The sequence below is a fragment of the Eptatretus burgeri genome, chromosome 5 (genome assembly GCF_056783735.1).
Source record: "Eptatretus burgeri isolate ZD-2024b chromosome 5, Ebu_testis_v1, whole genome shotgun sequence".
NCBI lineage: Eukaryota > Metazoa > Chordata > Myxini > Myxiniformes > Myxinidae > Eptatretus > Eptatretus burgeri.
The window spans coordinates 76597693-76612231 of NC_140965.1; the positions used below are offsets into that span (position 1 = coordinate 76597693).

At 40.5% G+C, this 14539-nt stretch overlaps 1 protein-coding gene across 3 annotated transcripts in view; it reads left to right on the top strand.

The window, feature by feature from the left end:
• LOC147026737 (polypeptide N-acetylgalactosaminyltransferase 18-like) overlaps positions 1–14539 on the top strand; it is a 350743-nt gene that overhangs the window by 95321 nt on the left and 240883 nt on the right. For all 3 annotated transcript variants that reach the window (XM_085882500.1, XM_085882502.1, XM_085882501.1), the window contains exon 2: positions 9529–9736. In XM_085882500.1, coding sequence (XP_085738626.1) covers positions 9529–9736 — 208 coding nt within the window. The remainder of the gene's footprint in view (positions 1–9528; positions 9737–14539) is intronic.

Sequence of the window (14539 nt, forward strand, 5' to 3'; positions counted from 1 at the left end):
GTGACGTTTCATATTGATGGATAAAGCAGTTAAGAGAAATAATTTTTTAAAGAGTTTTATTTACTCTAATATGGCTGCCAGACCATATGACCTATTAATTATTCATGAACACCCTGGTATCCCCAAGGCTTGGGGAACATGTGGATGAAGTTTTCCCTCTGTCAAGCTTTTCTGGAGAAGAGGGTTTTTTAAAGGTTTATTCTTCAAAAAAAATCAAAGCTGCCAAACCATGTGACCTTTGAGATCATAGGCAGAGAAGTTTTTGTTCCTCATGGATCGGCGATCATACCTGTAAAGTTTTGCCTCGATCTGTTCAGCTGTTTCGGAGAAGAAATTTTTTGAAGGTTTTTACATGAAAAAAAACACATGGCTGCTGAACCACGTGACTGATGACGTCATCAATTTTTTTTCTCCCACATACAATTTAGCCCTAAATGACCCTCAAAAATTTTCATACTGATCGGAAAAAGCATTCGACATGTGCAATTATGACATCATAATGAAGCCACCTATGACATCATCAAAAAAATCACTTGTTTCCCATGGAGAGTACTTCACATGTGCTAAGTTAAATTTTTTTCCATGAAGCAGATTTGGAAAAACAGAGGTCCAAAGTATTTCCATTTTTTTACAGCATGGCTGCAACACCACGTGACCTCTTCTTCTTCTTCTTCTTCTTCTTCCTCTTTCGGCTTGCTCCCGTTAGGGGTTGCCACAGCGGACCAACTGTCTCCATTTCGCTCTATCCTCCACATCTTCCATTGACACTCCAACCACCCGCATCTCCTTTTCCTCCTTCGCCCAGCAGTAGCACAATTTCCACTGGTACCCTGCTGACCACCGGTACCGGTGGCGGTCGTTGGTAACCCGGGCCTCGACCGATCCGGTATGGAAATTCGTTTTGTTGTCCGCATAATGATTTGGCATAGGTTTTTACGCCGGATGCCCTTCCTGACGCAACCCTGGTCGCCTCTTACGACACACAGGGATATGGTACACCTATTCTAACCGGGGCATACACCGGGCCCAGTACAACTGGTGCTCATTTCGCCGACCTCGGAAGGATGGCAGGCTGAGTCAACCCCCTGGTGTTTTCGACTTGGTTTATATATATATATATATATATATATATATATATATATATATATATATATATATATATATATTTATATATATATATATTTATATATATATATATTTATATATATATATATATATATATATATTTATATATATATATATATTTATATATATATATATTTATATATATATATATATTTATATATATATACACATATAAATTCAGTGTCCCAACGGGGCTTGAACTCAGGACCTCTTGGGTCCCAAGCCACTGCCCTTACCACTGCGCCAACACCAGGCTTTAATCATAATTATCTATGTGACCTATGACACGTGACCTATGACACGTGACCTATGACATCATAATTATCATTTAACCATTCTACACGAGTTGTCGCACCTCTGGTGAAAATTGAGTGTCAATCGGATAAGTGGTTGTAGATAAAACAGAGAAACTTAGTATGGAGGGACGTACTTATGGAAGTGCGTGCATACGGACAGACTGGACAACCGCAAAACATAATGCTTACAGTGTCTTGGTCAGCGGAGGCATCATGAAATATGGCTGGTGGTTCTACCTTTTCATAATATACCTGTTTTTTTTCAAAACTTCTTCACCGCCCCTCATACCAACGGTTAATAGATTAGTACGAATATTTTGGATTTATTTCAATTTAGAATTATTAGAGAATCTGTCATCTAATGAGCCAGATTTCATGAAAAATGGTGGATTGAAACACGTGTGTGTGTGCTGTTGGTTCTTATCCCCATATGTGGGTTTCAGAAGATGGAATGGAGTCCTCCAAGGACTCAAAACTATCCACCTCCATTTTGGTTAGGGATCAGGATTGATGGACCAAGCTGAGAAGTTTTCTTGTTCTCAAAGTTTTGTTCCAAGGGATCTTTTCAAGATCATCACCGAGCCCTAGAGAACTTCTAACTGTAGTTCATTTGTAGTAATATTCCCAGGGATGTTTTTTTAAGATCTCTGTGAGATTCTTCTTTATCATTCCTGTTGCTCCAATTATCACTGGTCCAATTTTGGTGTTCTTTAGCTTCCGAGATCTTTTGACTTCATTTTTGAAATTCTGGTATTTAGGCATCTTGTTGATTTCTGTATTGTTTAGGTCAAAATCTCTGGATACTGACCCCTCAATTTGTAATGCTATCTTTCCTTTTTGTACTTAAGTATGCTATATCTGGTTGCAATGCTTTATTTTCTATGTTCAAGCTCAATGGGATCATCAGGTGCTACATGAGCACTATGTCCTTGTTTTCAATGATCACTTTAGGTTCATGTTTGCATGAGTTTTCTAGAACTGTGATATTGAAATTTCTGCAGATGTGCCAATGGGTTACTCGCCATATTTTGTTGTGCCTTTTTGTGTGCAGCTGTTCTGACATGAGTTTTATTTTTTAACATACAAAATGGAGGTGACTCTTACTTTCTGTTTCTACTTTGCACAACTTACACTTGTCCAATTGACACAATCCTTCTGGTCGACGTCCCTGCTGGATCTGGAGAGTACCATCAGTCTACCGTACAAATCCTTGGTTTCTTTTAGATCTACTGTCTTGTCCCTGATCTTGATTGCTAGTGTTGTATTGCTAGACATGTACATTCTGTTCTTCTCCTTCTTCACTGACACCCATAGGCTGACATCACCATTGATCCGTTTAGCAACAAAATCTTCATAGAGATTCTGTCCCGTTTCATCAATGTTCAGTATCTGTGGTACACATTCTTCTGGCACATAAGCATGGGTGACCACATTGAAGAGCTGGTTACCCTCAAGTTCAAATGGATTTTCATGACTAAATATGGCAGCCTTGATTCGGTTAATTGCATTGTGTTCACGCTTGACGACACTTGGAGACAGGCCATGGTGCTCAGTGATCTCACTTTCCTTCAGACCAAACTCTTCCTTAAACTCTCAAGACAGGCGTGACATTTCAGGTGCAGTGGCGTCACCTATGTTCCGTACAAGATCACACTTACAATACATCAAACTACAAAAACTTGAAATCAAACGTTTTACTACTGAAGGTGCCGAAACCTTCTGATATTGAACAACAGACACACCAATGTTTCATTGTACAGATGGCCGTTTCCATGGCAACCAACTGTTCCAATACTTGAAAATCATAATACTTATGTGTAAGTTAGTCATGGTCACTATATTTAACAATTATTTAGGCCATCCGATGGAAAATATAATTTAAAAAAATATATAAAGAAATGGCAATTCCACTCCAAAAATGCTGTTTCCATGGCAACCGACAGTCAAAATGCAACATTTTATTATCTTATAGAATCCATTGTTAGCCATTAAACAGTAATCCATCATCAGTTGGTTATTTTGTATTGTTTCAGATTTTTTAAAATTGGAATTCAAAAAAGCGTTTTTCACCCCAAAACGACCTTTCCAAAAGTTGAAAAAATGTGAAACATTATTTCTTTATTTAAATAGATTTTAAACTTCTCAAAAATCTATAGGTTTGCTACTCTCCAAAAAATTCCAACGAAATTACACAATGAACCTGACTAATCTCTTGATATGTGGCTTTAATTTTTTTTAAATCTTTTTTGCAATCGTTGGGGCTGTATTTGTTGCTGTTTTGGTTTCATGTGTGACACCTATTTGCAGTTATTTGTGGAATTTTTTTGCAAGGTGAGGTTAGGGATACCATTTCTGGCTTGCTGTCTTCGTGTTTTCATATAAATTGAGTTTGGTAGTCTGTTAAACTTTTCACGTACTCAGCCAACCCTACAGTTGGCATTCTGTGCACTTGGTTGACTTTCATCAGGCTGCTACCTCCTTCTCGCCTTGGCGGGTACATTCTCAAACAGAATGTATTGAGTTTTGCGGATGGTGAAGTTTCCTTCTTTCGATGTTGGATTTGTTGATTTCTGATTATGGCCTGTTTATTATTCCACAACTGTATTGGAACACTGGTACTGTGAGTTGGTTTATGGTTTTCATTTTGTTTATTGGGGAGAGGTAAGTTTTCAGGATCCACCTCTTTATATGCAGGTGCTCTTTGGTAATTGTTTTTCACATTTGTTTGTGACACATTTGTTGGCCCTCTTCGACTCCGAGATATTTGTATGATGCTTCGTTGTCTATCTCCTGTATTGATGTATTTGGGTCTTTTTATGTTGCCCATTTTTGTTGGTTTCACTTGTACGAATGTGTACTTGACAAAGTTATCTTGGTCAAAATTCCATTTCAATGTCTTCAGAGTACCATTTCTCTAATTTCAGTTGTTCTGCCAATTTTTCGTTATTCGGTGTCTGAAGTTTTGAATCATCCATGTACGGTAGATGTATCACCTTTCATGTTTCTTTGGATGATTTATATTTGACGTTAGGATGGATCCATGTGCTTGCTCACTTATGAGGTTGCCTCGTCGGTCCAGAGCCAGGCAAAACAGGAAAGGTCGAGATGCCAAACAGCCATTTCAGGGCAAAGCGTGCTTCAGTGTCATTACGAAGTTTTTTTGGTTGATTCATCATCTCTGAGCTATCCTGAATCAGAATCAGCCGGGTGCCAGACTCACACCCTTGAGGAATTTTTTTTTTAGAGGTGAAAAACAAAATGGCCACCACCGACTTTCGATAAATTCTGTTTTGGGCTATATTTTCACTTCTAATGCACTTACACACAATTTTGGTGTCTACTACTATGTTCATGCGACAGACAAAGTAAAAGTTGATGATTCTCTCAAGATTGGACGACAACAGATGGCAGAATTTGAATCTGGATGGCCAACAAGCTTCAACAAGACACTAACCAAGAAAGTGACCCTGATGACTTCGACCAAAAAGAGCATCAAGCTGGATGGAAGGCCAGTATATGATACCGAATTGATCTACACTCGAGTCATATGTCTCCAACAATACAGGGATATTGATATCAAGGATGTCCTCTCTTATGAACTGTCCCCTGTCACAGCCTCCTTGTTTGATGAGAGCGGTGCGATGCAGGCTCAGTCGAAAGCAATCCTGAAGATGAAACTCCAAGTTGAACAATCGAGTCGAATCCAAGGTGTTCCAGATGCTGTCATCATCGATGGATGCGCCATGTTATGGACTGTACATTGGCCCACAAATCGTACAGTTGAGGATTATGTGATCAACTTCATGGGAACCATCAAATACCACCCGGAGTGTTGTGACGTATACCTGATTTTCGACAGGTACATCAAAATCAGCACGAAACAAATGACGAGATCCAGTCGCGCAGGTCATGATTCAAGTCAAAAACATCAACTCAACTTACACACAACACTTCCAGCGCAAAAAGTGGTCCTAAATGTAGCCTACAACAAAGTACAACTGATCGATTTGATCTGTCAGTATCTGATGAACCTCATTGTGGACAACCAGACCAAACTGGTGATCACCGGAAAAGATCCTACACCAGTACAAGTATGGAACAATTCCACTCTCCAGAGACAGGATCTGAAAACACACCATGAAGAAGCAGATGTCATCATCATCCATCACTTAGTTAGAATTGTGTCAGGTGTCAGTGGTGACTCACACATCAAAGTGGTCTGCGACGATACAGATGTCTTTGTCCTGTTGATTCATTTCTACCTCGAGGAAAAGATGACTGTGGATCTTGCTTCATAGTCGTAGGTGGTCTATTATTCCATAACATCCTCTTACATCCATGCTGTTCTGCCTCTCGGGCTCCTTGTTGTGTTAGATGTTGGAACATCATTTCTGTGATGATTCCCATTTGGATGTTTGTATGTTGTTGTGGATATGTTATTTGTCGATATTGTGTGTTCGTTGGGTTTCTTCAGATTTTGGGATTAGGATGGTGTTACCTTCTGTGAGCCAATCATCCATTAGCTTTGTCCTCTTGGATAAGTTCATAGAATGTCGAGCGAAGTGATTGTGGAGAGCATGTATTTGCTTCAGCCAGAAGTTTGGAATTCCTTACAGGCCAGAACTCCAAAAGTTTGGCATTTTTTGAAGTTGTGTTGTTTTCTTCACCAACTGGGGGCATTTCACTTCGATGTTGTTTCTTCTTTTCCAAGTGTTGGATCCATTCCATGTTCCTGTTGTGTATTTTTGGGGTGTTTATAAATTCATCTGCCGAAATCTTCAAGTTTGTCTTTCTCAAGGGGGATTTTATACATTTTTCTTTTGTTTCCTTAGTTCGTGGTAAAATCTTTTTGGGTTATTTTCAAACATATGGTTTTGTTTTCTCCCATTGTTTACTTCATCATAGTTTTTTTTTTTAATTTCTTGCTATCATTTCTGTTTTTGGTTTGTTTTCAGCAAGCATTACCTCCAGGTCTTTGTGCCCGATTTAATGTATTAAAATTTTTTTTTTGGATTCTCTTCATTAGCTTTGAGCTTTGGTGTCCTCTTTTGAGTTGCTGCGTTTGTCCCGTTTCCTTTCTCAATTTTCTTTTTGTGTACAGAGTCAAGGCTCATTTAAGAGGGAGAACGCAGAATGGGTTAGGATGCAATAAAATTCCAGGAACAGCAGAAAGAGAAGGGGGGGAATGCCAATATCAGGGCTGAGGGACAAAATAAACGGAGACGGACAACAAGGGATGTTATCTGTGTCATTTGTCTCCGTTTCAATGGGGGTGCTTGGTCTTTGTCTATAGGGCCTGGTTTGTTCTTCTTATGGCATTGTTTGCCTGTGGCTTTTTTCTTGAATGAGTAGTGCCCCTGCAAAGCACACAGAATTGACCTCCTTCAAGGGGGATGATTTTGGTAATATTCTTCAGAGTGCTCTGTTGGTTCTCCTTTCTAATATTTTTTGTTTGTTTGTTGTTTTCTATTCCAGAGTTGTCGTCTTTCCCTGAGTGTTATCAATGTCAACTATATTTTGTTGGCCAACTCTTCTTCCACTCTATGCTGCTCATAATAATCTTCATCTCCTTCCTCTTCTCTTCTCTGGTGTGTGTGTGTGTGTGTGTGTGTGTGTGTGTGTGTGTGTGTGTGTGTGTGTGTGTGTGTGTGTGTGTGTGTTTGTTTTACGTTTGCAGAGAGTTTTTATTTGCATGTTTTGAGCATATTCTTGTTGAGTCTAAAGCCTTTTGAACACCCCTTAATACATTCTGTCTCTACTCCCTGGGATCTAACTAGTTTGTCATGGGCTTCTAATAAAATATGTTGTTAGGATTAAGTAAAGACGAAATAAACATATGAATCAGAATGAAGAACGAGTCCTGCTCGTGTAGATCCGATGAAGGATTAACCCCTGAAACGTCGGCTTCCCCATGCTTCGGACGGCAGTTAGCTTTCTTCGATCAACGTTCTGTTGATGACCTTCCATTAAACATTAAACATGTGAAGGTTTTACATTTTAAATGGAAGTTGTGACTTGTGTTGCATTTGCTTTAAAATGTCCTTCTTGTAAAGTCTGTCTCTGTCTCTGTCTCTGTCTCTGTCTCTGTCTCTCTCTCTCTCTCTCTCTCTCTCTCTCTCTCTCTCTCTCTCTCTCTCTCTCTCTCTCTCTCTCTCTCTCTCTCTCTCCCATTGATAACAAGTGTGGTGGAATCTTAATGCCTGAAGTCATGATTGTGGTGTTTTATTTTTTGTTGAGTGATACAATGTGTCAAAGAAGCTAGTACTCCACATCATTGATTTTGCCAAATGCTGAAAAAGGTCTATCAAAAAATGTAGATCATTCTTCCTCCGCTCACATTATTTTATCTTATTAATCTTTGCCAATAAAGGTTTCATGGTTTTACCACTGTTGCATTGACGGTGTCATTCGGATTTTTTAAGGGCTTCATTTCACAAGTTTCCTGCAAAACAAGTTTTGCCCTATTAATGAAACCATTACGGCAGAAAAACTGCCTCCCCAGGATCCAATTTTGGGTCGTATTCCATGGTAATGCCCTCTGGAGATATCTCACCTTCTTACCCGTATTGCTCACCTTTCATCTTGTTCACCAACTCACCTGCATCATGCACTTTCTCATCCATTTCACTAATTCTTTGAATTACTCACACAACTTGATTGTATAACCTTTGTTCCATGTAGACAAAGTTTAACAAACTTTTGTTCTCGTCTAAAACTACCATAAAATCCTTTTTATCAGCTATAAAATGCAGTTTTCACAAAACATTCCAGAAGATACACTTTACCTTATTTATTCACAGCAGCTGAAATTTAAGAAGAGAAACCATAATATCGCACAACATTCACTTGCCATAAAGAACATAAACTCAGTTCCAGCTTCACAGAGTCCAGTCAAGCAAGCAACACACACAGACATTTGCTTCTTTTTATGTTTGCCTTATTCCAGGCTGAGATTCAGGCAAATAATTGTGCAGTTCAACTTGTCCTCAGGCGACTCACTATTGTAGAGAAATGCACACCGACATGAGCACCTTGCAAATCCATTTTGGTCCTGTTTAAAGGTCGCATCCAGATTGCAATACCTCAATGGTTTCACAAAATTCGGTTAATGACCCATTAATTGCATTCGCCACCGAAGGTAGACGGAGGTTATGATTTCACCCCGATTTATTTGGCTGTCTGTGAGCAGGATAACTCAAAAAGTTGGGGACGGATTCGGATGAAATTTGGTGTACAGGTTGGGTGTGTGGCAAGGATGAATTGGTTAGATTTTGGCGAAGATCCGGATCTGGATACGAGAATTTTTTCAGTGATTCTTCACCATTGAGACATTGGGCGAAAACGATATATAGCACGATATTTCAAAACGTTGTGGACAGATTTGGACGAAATTTTGTGAGCAGGTTCAGTGTGTGACAAAGATGAACTGATTCCATTTTGCTGAAGATCCGAATTCGGATCCGATACGAGAATTTTTAAAGTGATTCTTCACCTTTGAGAGAAAAAAAACCATTTTTACAGCCATTTTTCCCTGCTGTGCAGGGGTTGGCTTTTTCTTGAGGCAATGTTTTATGGCCGGATGCCCTTCCTGACGCCAACCCTGGTTGCCTCTTACGACACACAGGGATATGGTACACCTATTCTAACCGGGGCATACACCAGGACCAGTACACTGGTACTCATTTCGCTGACCTCAGAAGGATGACAGGCTGAGTCAACCCCCTGGTGTTAATTCAGCAGCCAACAGGGCTTGAACTCAGGACCCTGGGATCCCAAGCCAACACCAGGCTTATTCTTCACCTTTGAGAGATGGGGTTAAAATGATATAGTGCTGTATAGCATGATATTTCAAAAATGTATTGGGCGCGATATGTTCTCGTGGATCAGGCATGATGTGGCGGAGGTATGCGCTCTACGGATTGCCCTTCTAGTTCTCCAAGTGATAATATACAAAATAATTGTGTTCAATGGAAAGCATACACTGAAAATTAAAATGCTAAAATATGCAAACATAACGTTAACATAATATACAGATGTACCACCTCATGTAAGAGGGTTAATATGAAACAATCTTTTGAGAGGCTGTCTTTCAATATTTATCTTGCAGAGGGAACTCAGCATCTTGAGGAGCATGGTGATGGCCGAGGACTTGTTGAACAGCAAGCGGAATCGCTGCTATTCCGAAACTGGGGCAGAGAGCTTGGTCCCAGGGAACGACGAGTGGCGCAGACACAGTTTGATGCATACGGGTACAACGCTTACCTCAGTGATCAACTCCCTTTGGACAGGCATATTCCCGACACCAGGCCTCAGAGGTATGTTTATGTCCACTATAATTAGTATTTCTTTGTGACAGATATATCAAAAGATAAGAATTTATTAGCATGCTTTTTAAGTCTTGGTTTGCTATGTGTGGCAGACAAGGCCATCTTCACACTTGACTTTCTGACTTAATCTGCTTGTGCAGTCAACATGTTGCTGTTCATGGTTCCCTCGTATTAGCGGAAAAATGTCAGGCTCATCAAACTTACTCACCTATCTATTTCCATGGTCAGTCACTGGAAGAGGCTCAGTCTCTTGACCTCCGAGCCTTACCATCACCCATGTCCTCACCTTGGCCGACCATATAACAAAGCTGGCCTCCAAAGCCAGCTGCCGACTGGGTGGGCATCCTACATCATTCCGAGTCATTCACAGCCTACAAGGCCTTTGGCCAGAGCTCAATGGAATACTGCTCTCCTCTATGAGAGAGGACCCCAGCGTCATATCTGTCTCACCTGGATTCTGTGCAATCCAAACCCCTTAACATCATTGATCTCCTGTAATGAGGCTGAAACACAAGTTCTGTTGCTCTCACATCGGAGACACGTGGGTGGCCTTTCTGTTTTTTACCATTTCGTCTCCATTTTAACTCCCTCTGCTCTCTCTCAATCCTCTGTCTCTTCCCAGCTACTCCAGGATGTATGTGTTCTTCAAGGAACCACTCCGTGTTAATCTCCCAAAATAAGGCTTTCCAATCACCTCCACTTTCCCCCTCTTTTTATCCCATTTGTGGAACTGCCTTCAATTCCACTGTTCCCTTCAGAGCTTCAAGCAAGCGGTGCAGCATCATGTCACGTTTTCCTTCATGTTATGTTTTCCCCCCATCTTTTACCTCAATCTTTTCTACCAATGTGGTCGATATAGTGGTGTAAGATGTGAGTTATTGCCTCCACCACCGAAGGTGAAGGAGGTTATGTTTTCACCCCTCTCTGTCAGTTTGTTGGGTCGCCGAAATAGGTGACCCTTATTGTCAGTAATTCTGTCTGTTTGTTTGGATGTTTGCTTGGATGTTTGTTCGATTGTCATCAGCATAATTGGTAGTAAACGTGGGCCGATTTTGACCAAACTCGGGTGATAGGTACATCTTATGACCGAGTGCTTTGGAAATTGTGATGGTTGCTAGGGACACTTTGGTTCCCTAGCAACAGCCGAAAAACCTTCAAAATCGGTACCGTTCACGCGAAATCAATTCCGAAAGCCATTATCCCACGTAGGGTTATGAAATTTGGCAGGAATGATCTACAGGTGAGGCTCTATCAAATATATTCCGGTTTTTGTGACGTATGGAATACTTTACCCGCAGCGCCCCCTATAATTAGGGTATGCGCGAAAATTGGCGAAAATTGAAGGCCCCCAAGCGACCAGGTGAGTGCATCGATACGAATGAAACTTTGCAGGTTTATGGTACTCAATGTGGACTACAACTTTGCCTGAGGACATATTGACCGATTTCGCTTTGGTCAGGGGTCAAAGGTCAATTAGTGCAAAAATCGATAATATGCGAGAGCTGGAGGTGCCTTCGCGCCAAATGCTACTCCTCCTAGGGTTATGGTCGGATGGTCATGAAAATTCACACTAATCGTCTGGAATACATTGTGCACAAACGATCGAGCCGGATTTTCGATTTAGGTCTTTGTTCACCCACAGAACCCACACGAACTTTGGGGATTTCCAATTTCAAACCGCATTTTCGGTACTTTTCATTCAAATTGATACTGAGTAATTATCAGTACATGTTTCTTTGTTTGTCTGTCTGTGTGCAGGATATCTCAAAAAGTTGTGGACGGATCCAGATTAAATTTTGTGGGCAGGTTGGGTGTGTGACATGGACGAACTGATTAGATTTTGGTGAAGATCCGGATCTGACTAGTATAATTTTTAAAGTGATTCTTCAGCATTGAGAGGATTGTGCCAAAAATGATACATAACACGATGTCTCAAAAGTTTGTGGACTGATTCGGACGAAATTACTGTAAATACAGTAATTGATTTGAAACTTCTAACCAGATTGCGGTGCCGTTGATCCTTGGCAAGCCTGCGGTCCATCTGGAGGCATGACTGGAGCATACAATGCTGACATCATCATGGGAAAAGGGGATGGAGGGGGACTATTCTATTATAATTTTTATCAGTGCAAGTCAGTCAGTCAGTCAGTCAGTGTGAGTGCCTCCTCCATAACTCCAAAACCATGGAACCTAAGGGCTCCAAACTTTTCATGCATAGTAAGGGAACTCCAACGAAGTGCATGAATGAAAACTGAGTATTTCGGTAAATTTAAACACCCCCTTTTGAAGATAATTAACAGCTGATCTTCATGAAAGGCTTATCCTTGGTCAGCCAAACTTCACCTTGCAGGGGTCTTCGTCACCATTTTGATTCGACCAACTAAAAATGCCTTGCCTTGGAAACATAATCTACTCTCTCAAGCATATAATCGATATAATTAAAGTATATAATCAAAATATGATTTCGGATTTGAGGACCTGATTTGGTGGACTAAATTAGTGTCGAAATATGGAGTGAAATATGAATATGCTAAAACATTACAGATTCTTTACTCAGCATGTAAGCATATTTATTTAAGGAAGACTATGTATGCTTCCATCTTCTCCATATTTACACAAGAATATGTGAAATTGCCAAAGCATTAAACTTAACGTTTTCTTCTTTTCTGACAATTATATTGAGTGAAGGGAAGATTAAACGAATATGCACGAAGTGTAAAGGCCGGGTCACACCTTGACGTTTTAGCCAACGTATGCCGATTTTTGAATTTTTTTTCTAAAACGCTGGCACACGTTCACTACGTTATGGGTAAGTTTTGATAACATTGAGAGCACGCTGAAAAACACTGCCATATGTCGTTGTACGCTGGCTTTAAACGTTGTACTTTTTGGTTGTCCTCAAATTTTTTCATGCTTGAAATTTCACGACGTATGCCGGCGTATGACTCACACGTTCCGCTACGCTGGCCACAAGTTGTAGGCACGGTCTGCAATCGTTGACAGACGTCAACACATGCTACTTGTAAGTTAATCATAAGTTGAGACACGCCGAGGTAATGTTTAGCATACCCGAAACTTATTTCTAACCTATGATTAACATGTTGTTGGCACGTTACGCGATCGTTGCCACACATCGACAGACGTTACTTTTAAGTTACTCATAGGCTGAAAGACGTCGGTATAATGGATCGTCCTTGCGTCAGCGTCCACGGCCACGGCCAGGACACTTATTTGCAGCATTCTTCAAACTTTTCTTCGGCATGACGAGGATGTTCACACTTCGATGTCTAGCTTGGCTATGATTTCAATTGTCCATCGGCAGCGTCTACTTAAAATAGCCGAGTTTGAGCGTTTTAACACGTTCAGAAGAAACGCTTCAAATTTCAAAACCCCAGCGTCAAAAAACAAAGGCGAGTGACAGCAATTTAAATTGTTCATTGTAAACAATGAAAATAGCTGAGTGGTACCGTTTAAAAGTCGTTGAGTGTAAAAAAAAATCGAATTGTTGAGCACAAGCGTCTACTTTCAATAGTGGAGTTTGAGCAATTTAAGGCCCGGTCATACCTTGACGTTTTAGCCAGCGATGGCAACGTATTAAAATGTATGTAAAACGCTGGCTGACGTTGAACTTTTGATGTTTTTTTAAAGATTCGGACGTATTCATAGTGACTTGGTCTCATGTATAACGCATTGGTAATGGACACAGAACGTTTCGTTGTGTTATAGATAACTTATACCAACGAATGCTGAACCTGTTGTCGGCCTACACAACCGATGCCCAACGATAGTCTAACTTAGGCATAGCGCGTTGCACGCATCGCCGACGATGTCGTGACGTAGCCTATTAAGAGGCTGACGCACAACGATTCGAATCATAACTGCCTTAGAAATGGAAGTGACAACATCGCGGTCACACCTTGGCGATCTTGCCAGCGTATGCCGACCTAAGAAAAATGTGTCTAAAACGTTGGGGCACGTCAAATACGGTATGAGTAAGTTTGGTATACGTGAGTAGAACGCTAAAGAACGCTATCATACGTCATAGTAAGTAGAGTATGTCAAGAAATTTTAAACATGTTCAAAATTTTACGATGTACTCGGCGTATGACACACGTTCCGCATGCGATGGGGATAAGTTTTACACACGATATGTGGACGCTTACACACGTCCACAAAGACTACTTATAAGCTACTCATAAGTCGAAACACGTCGCGGTAATGTCTTTTTTACGCGAAACTTATTTCTAACTTATGTTTGACGTGCTTTGAACCAATTCTTTACGTAGTCCCAACACACATCGATGTATGTAGACGTATTCCAATGACGTCTTCCAGTCGACAAAAAAAAAAAAAATTTACATGTTTCTAGGTTACAACTGCCATATAAAGACGTGTTCCCAGCGGTTTTGATAATTGGTATATAAAAATGCTGCTCATAAAAGGGGAACCCAATAGTGTTTTCGAGTCCTTTTTGAGTCTATGTCCATGTCAGCAGTAACAGTATCAGTATCAGTATCAGTATTAGTATTAGTATTAGTATTAGTAGTAGTTTGTTCATGTTGGCAGTAGTAGGTGAGTGTGAGCGGAGGGTGTGGGTTATAATGGATCGTCATTGCGTCCGCGTGTCCACGGGTAGGAGACATCTTTTCACCATTGTTCGAAGTTCTTCGCGGCTAATTTTTTATGGGGCTTTTTCAACAATGAGCTATAGCTTGTTTTTACAATTTAGGTCTATTCATAACGGGTTGGACAAATGCACAATGAACTAATAATGTGCATAGAGCGCTTTGA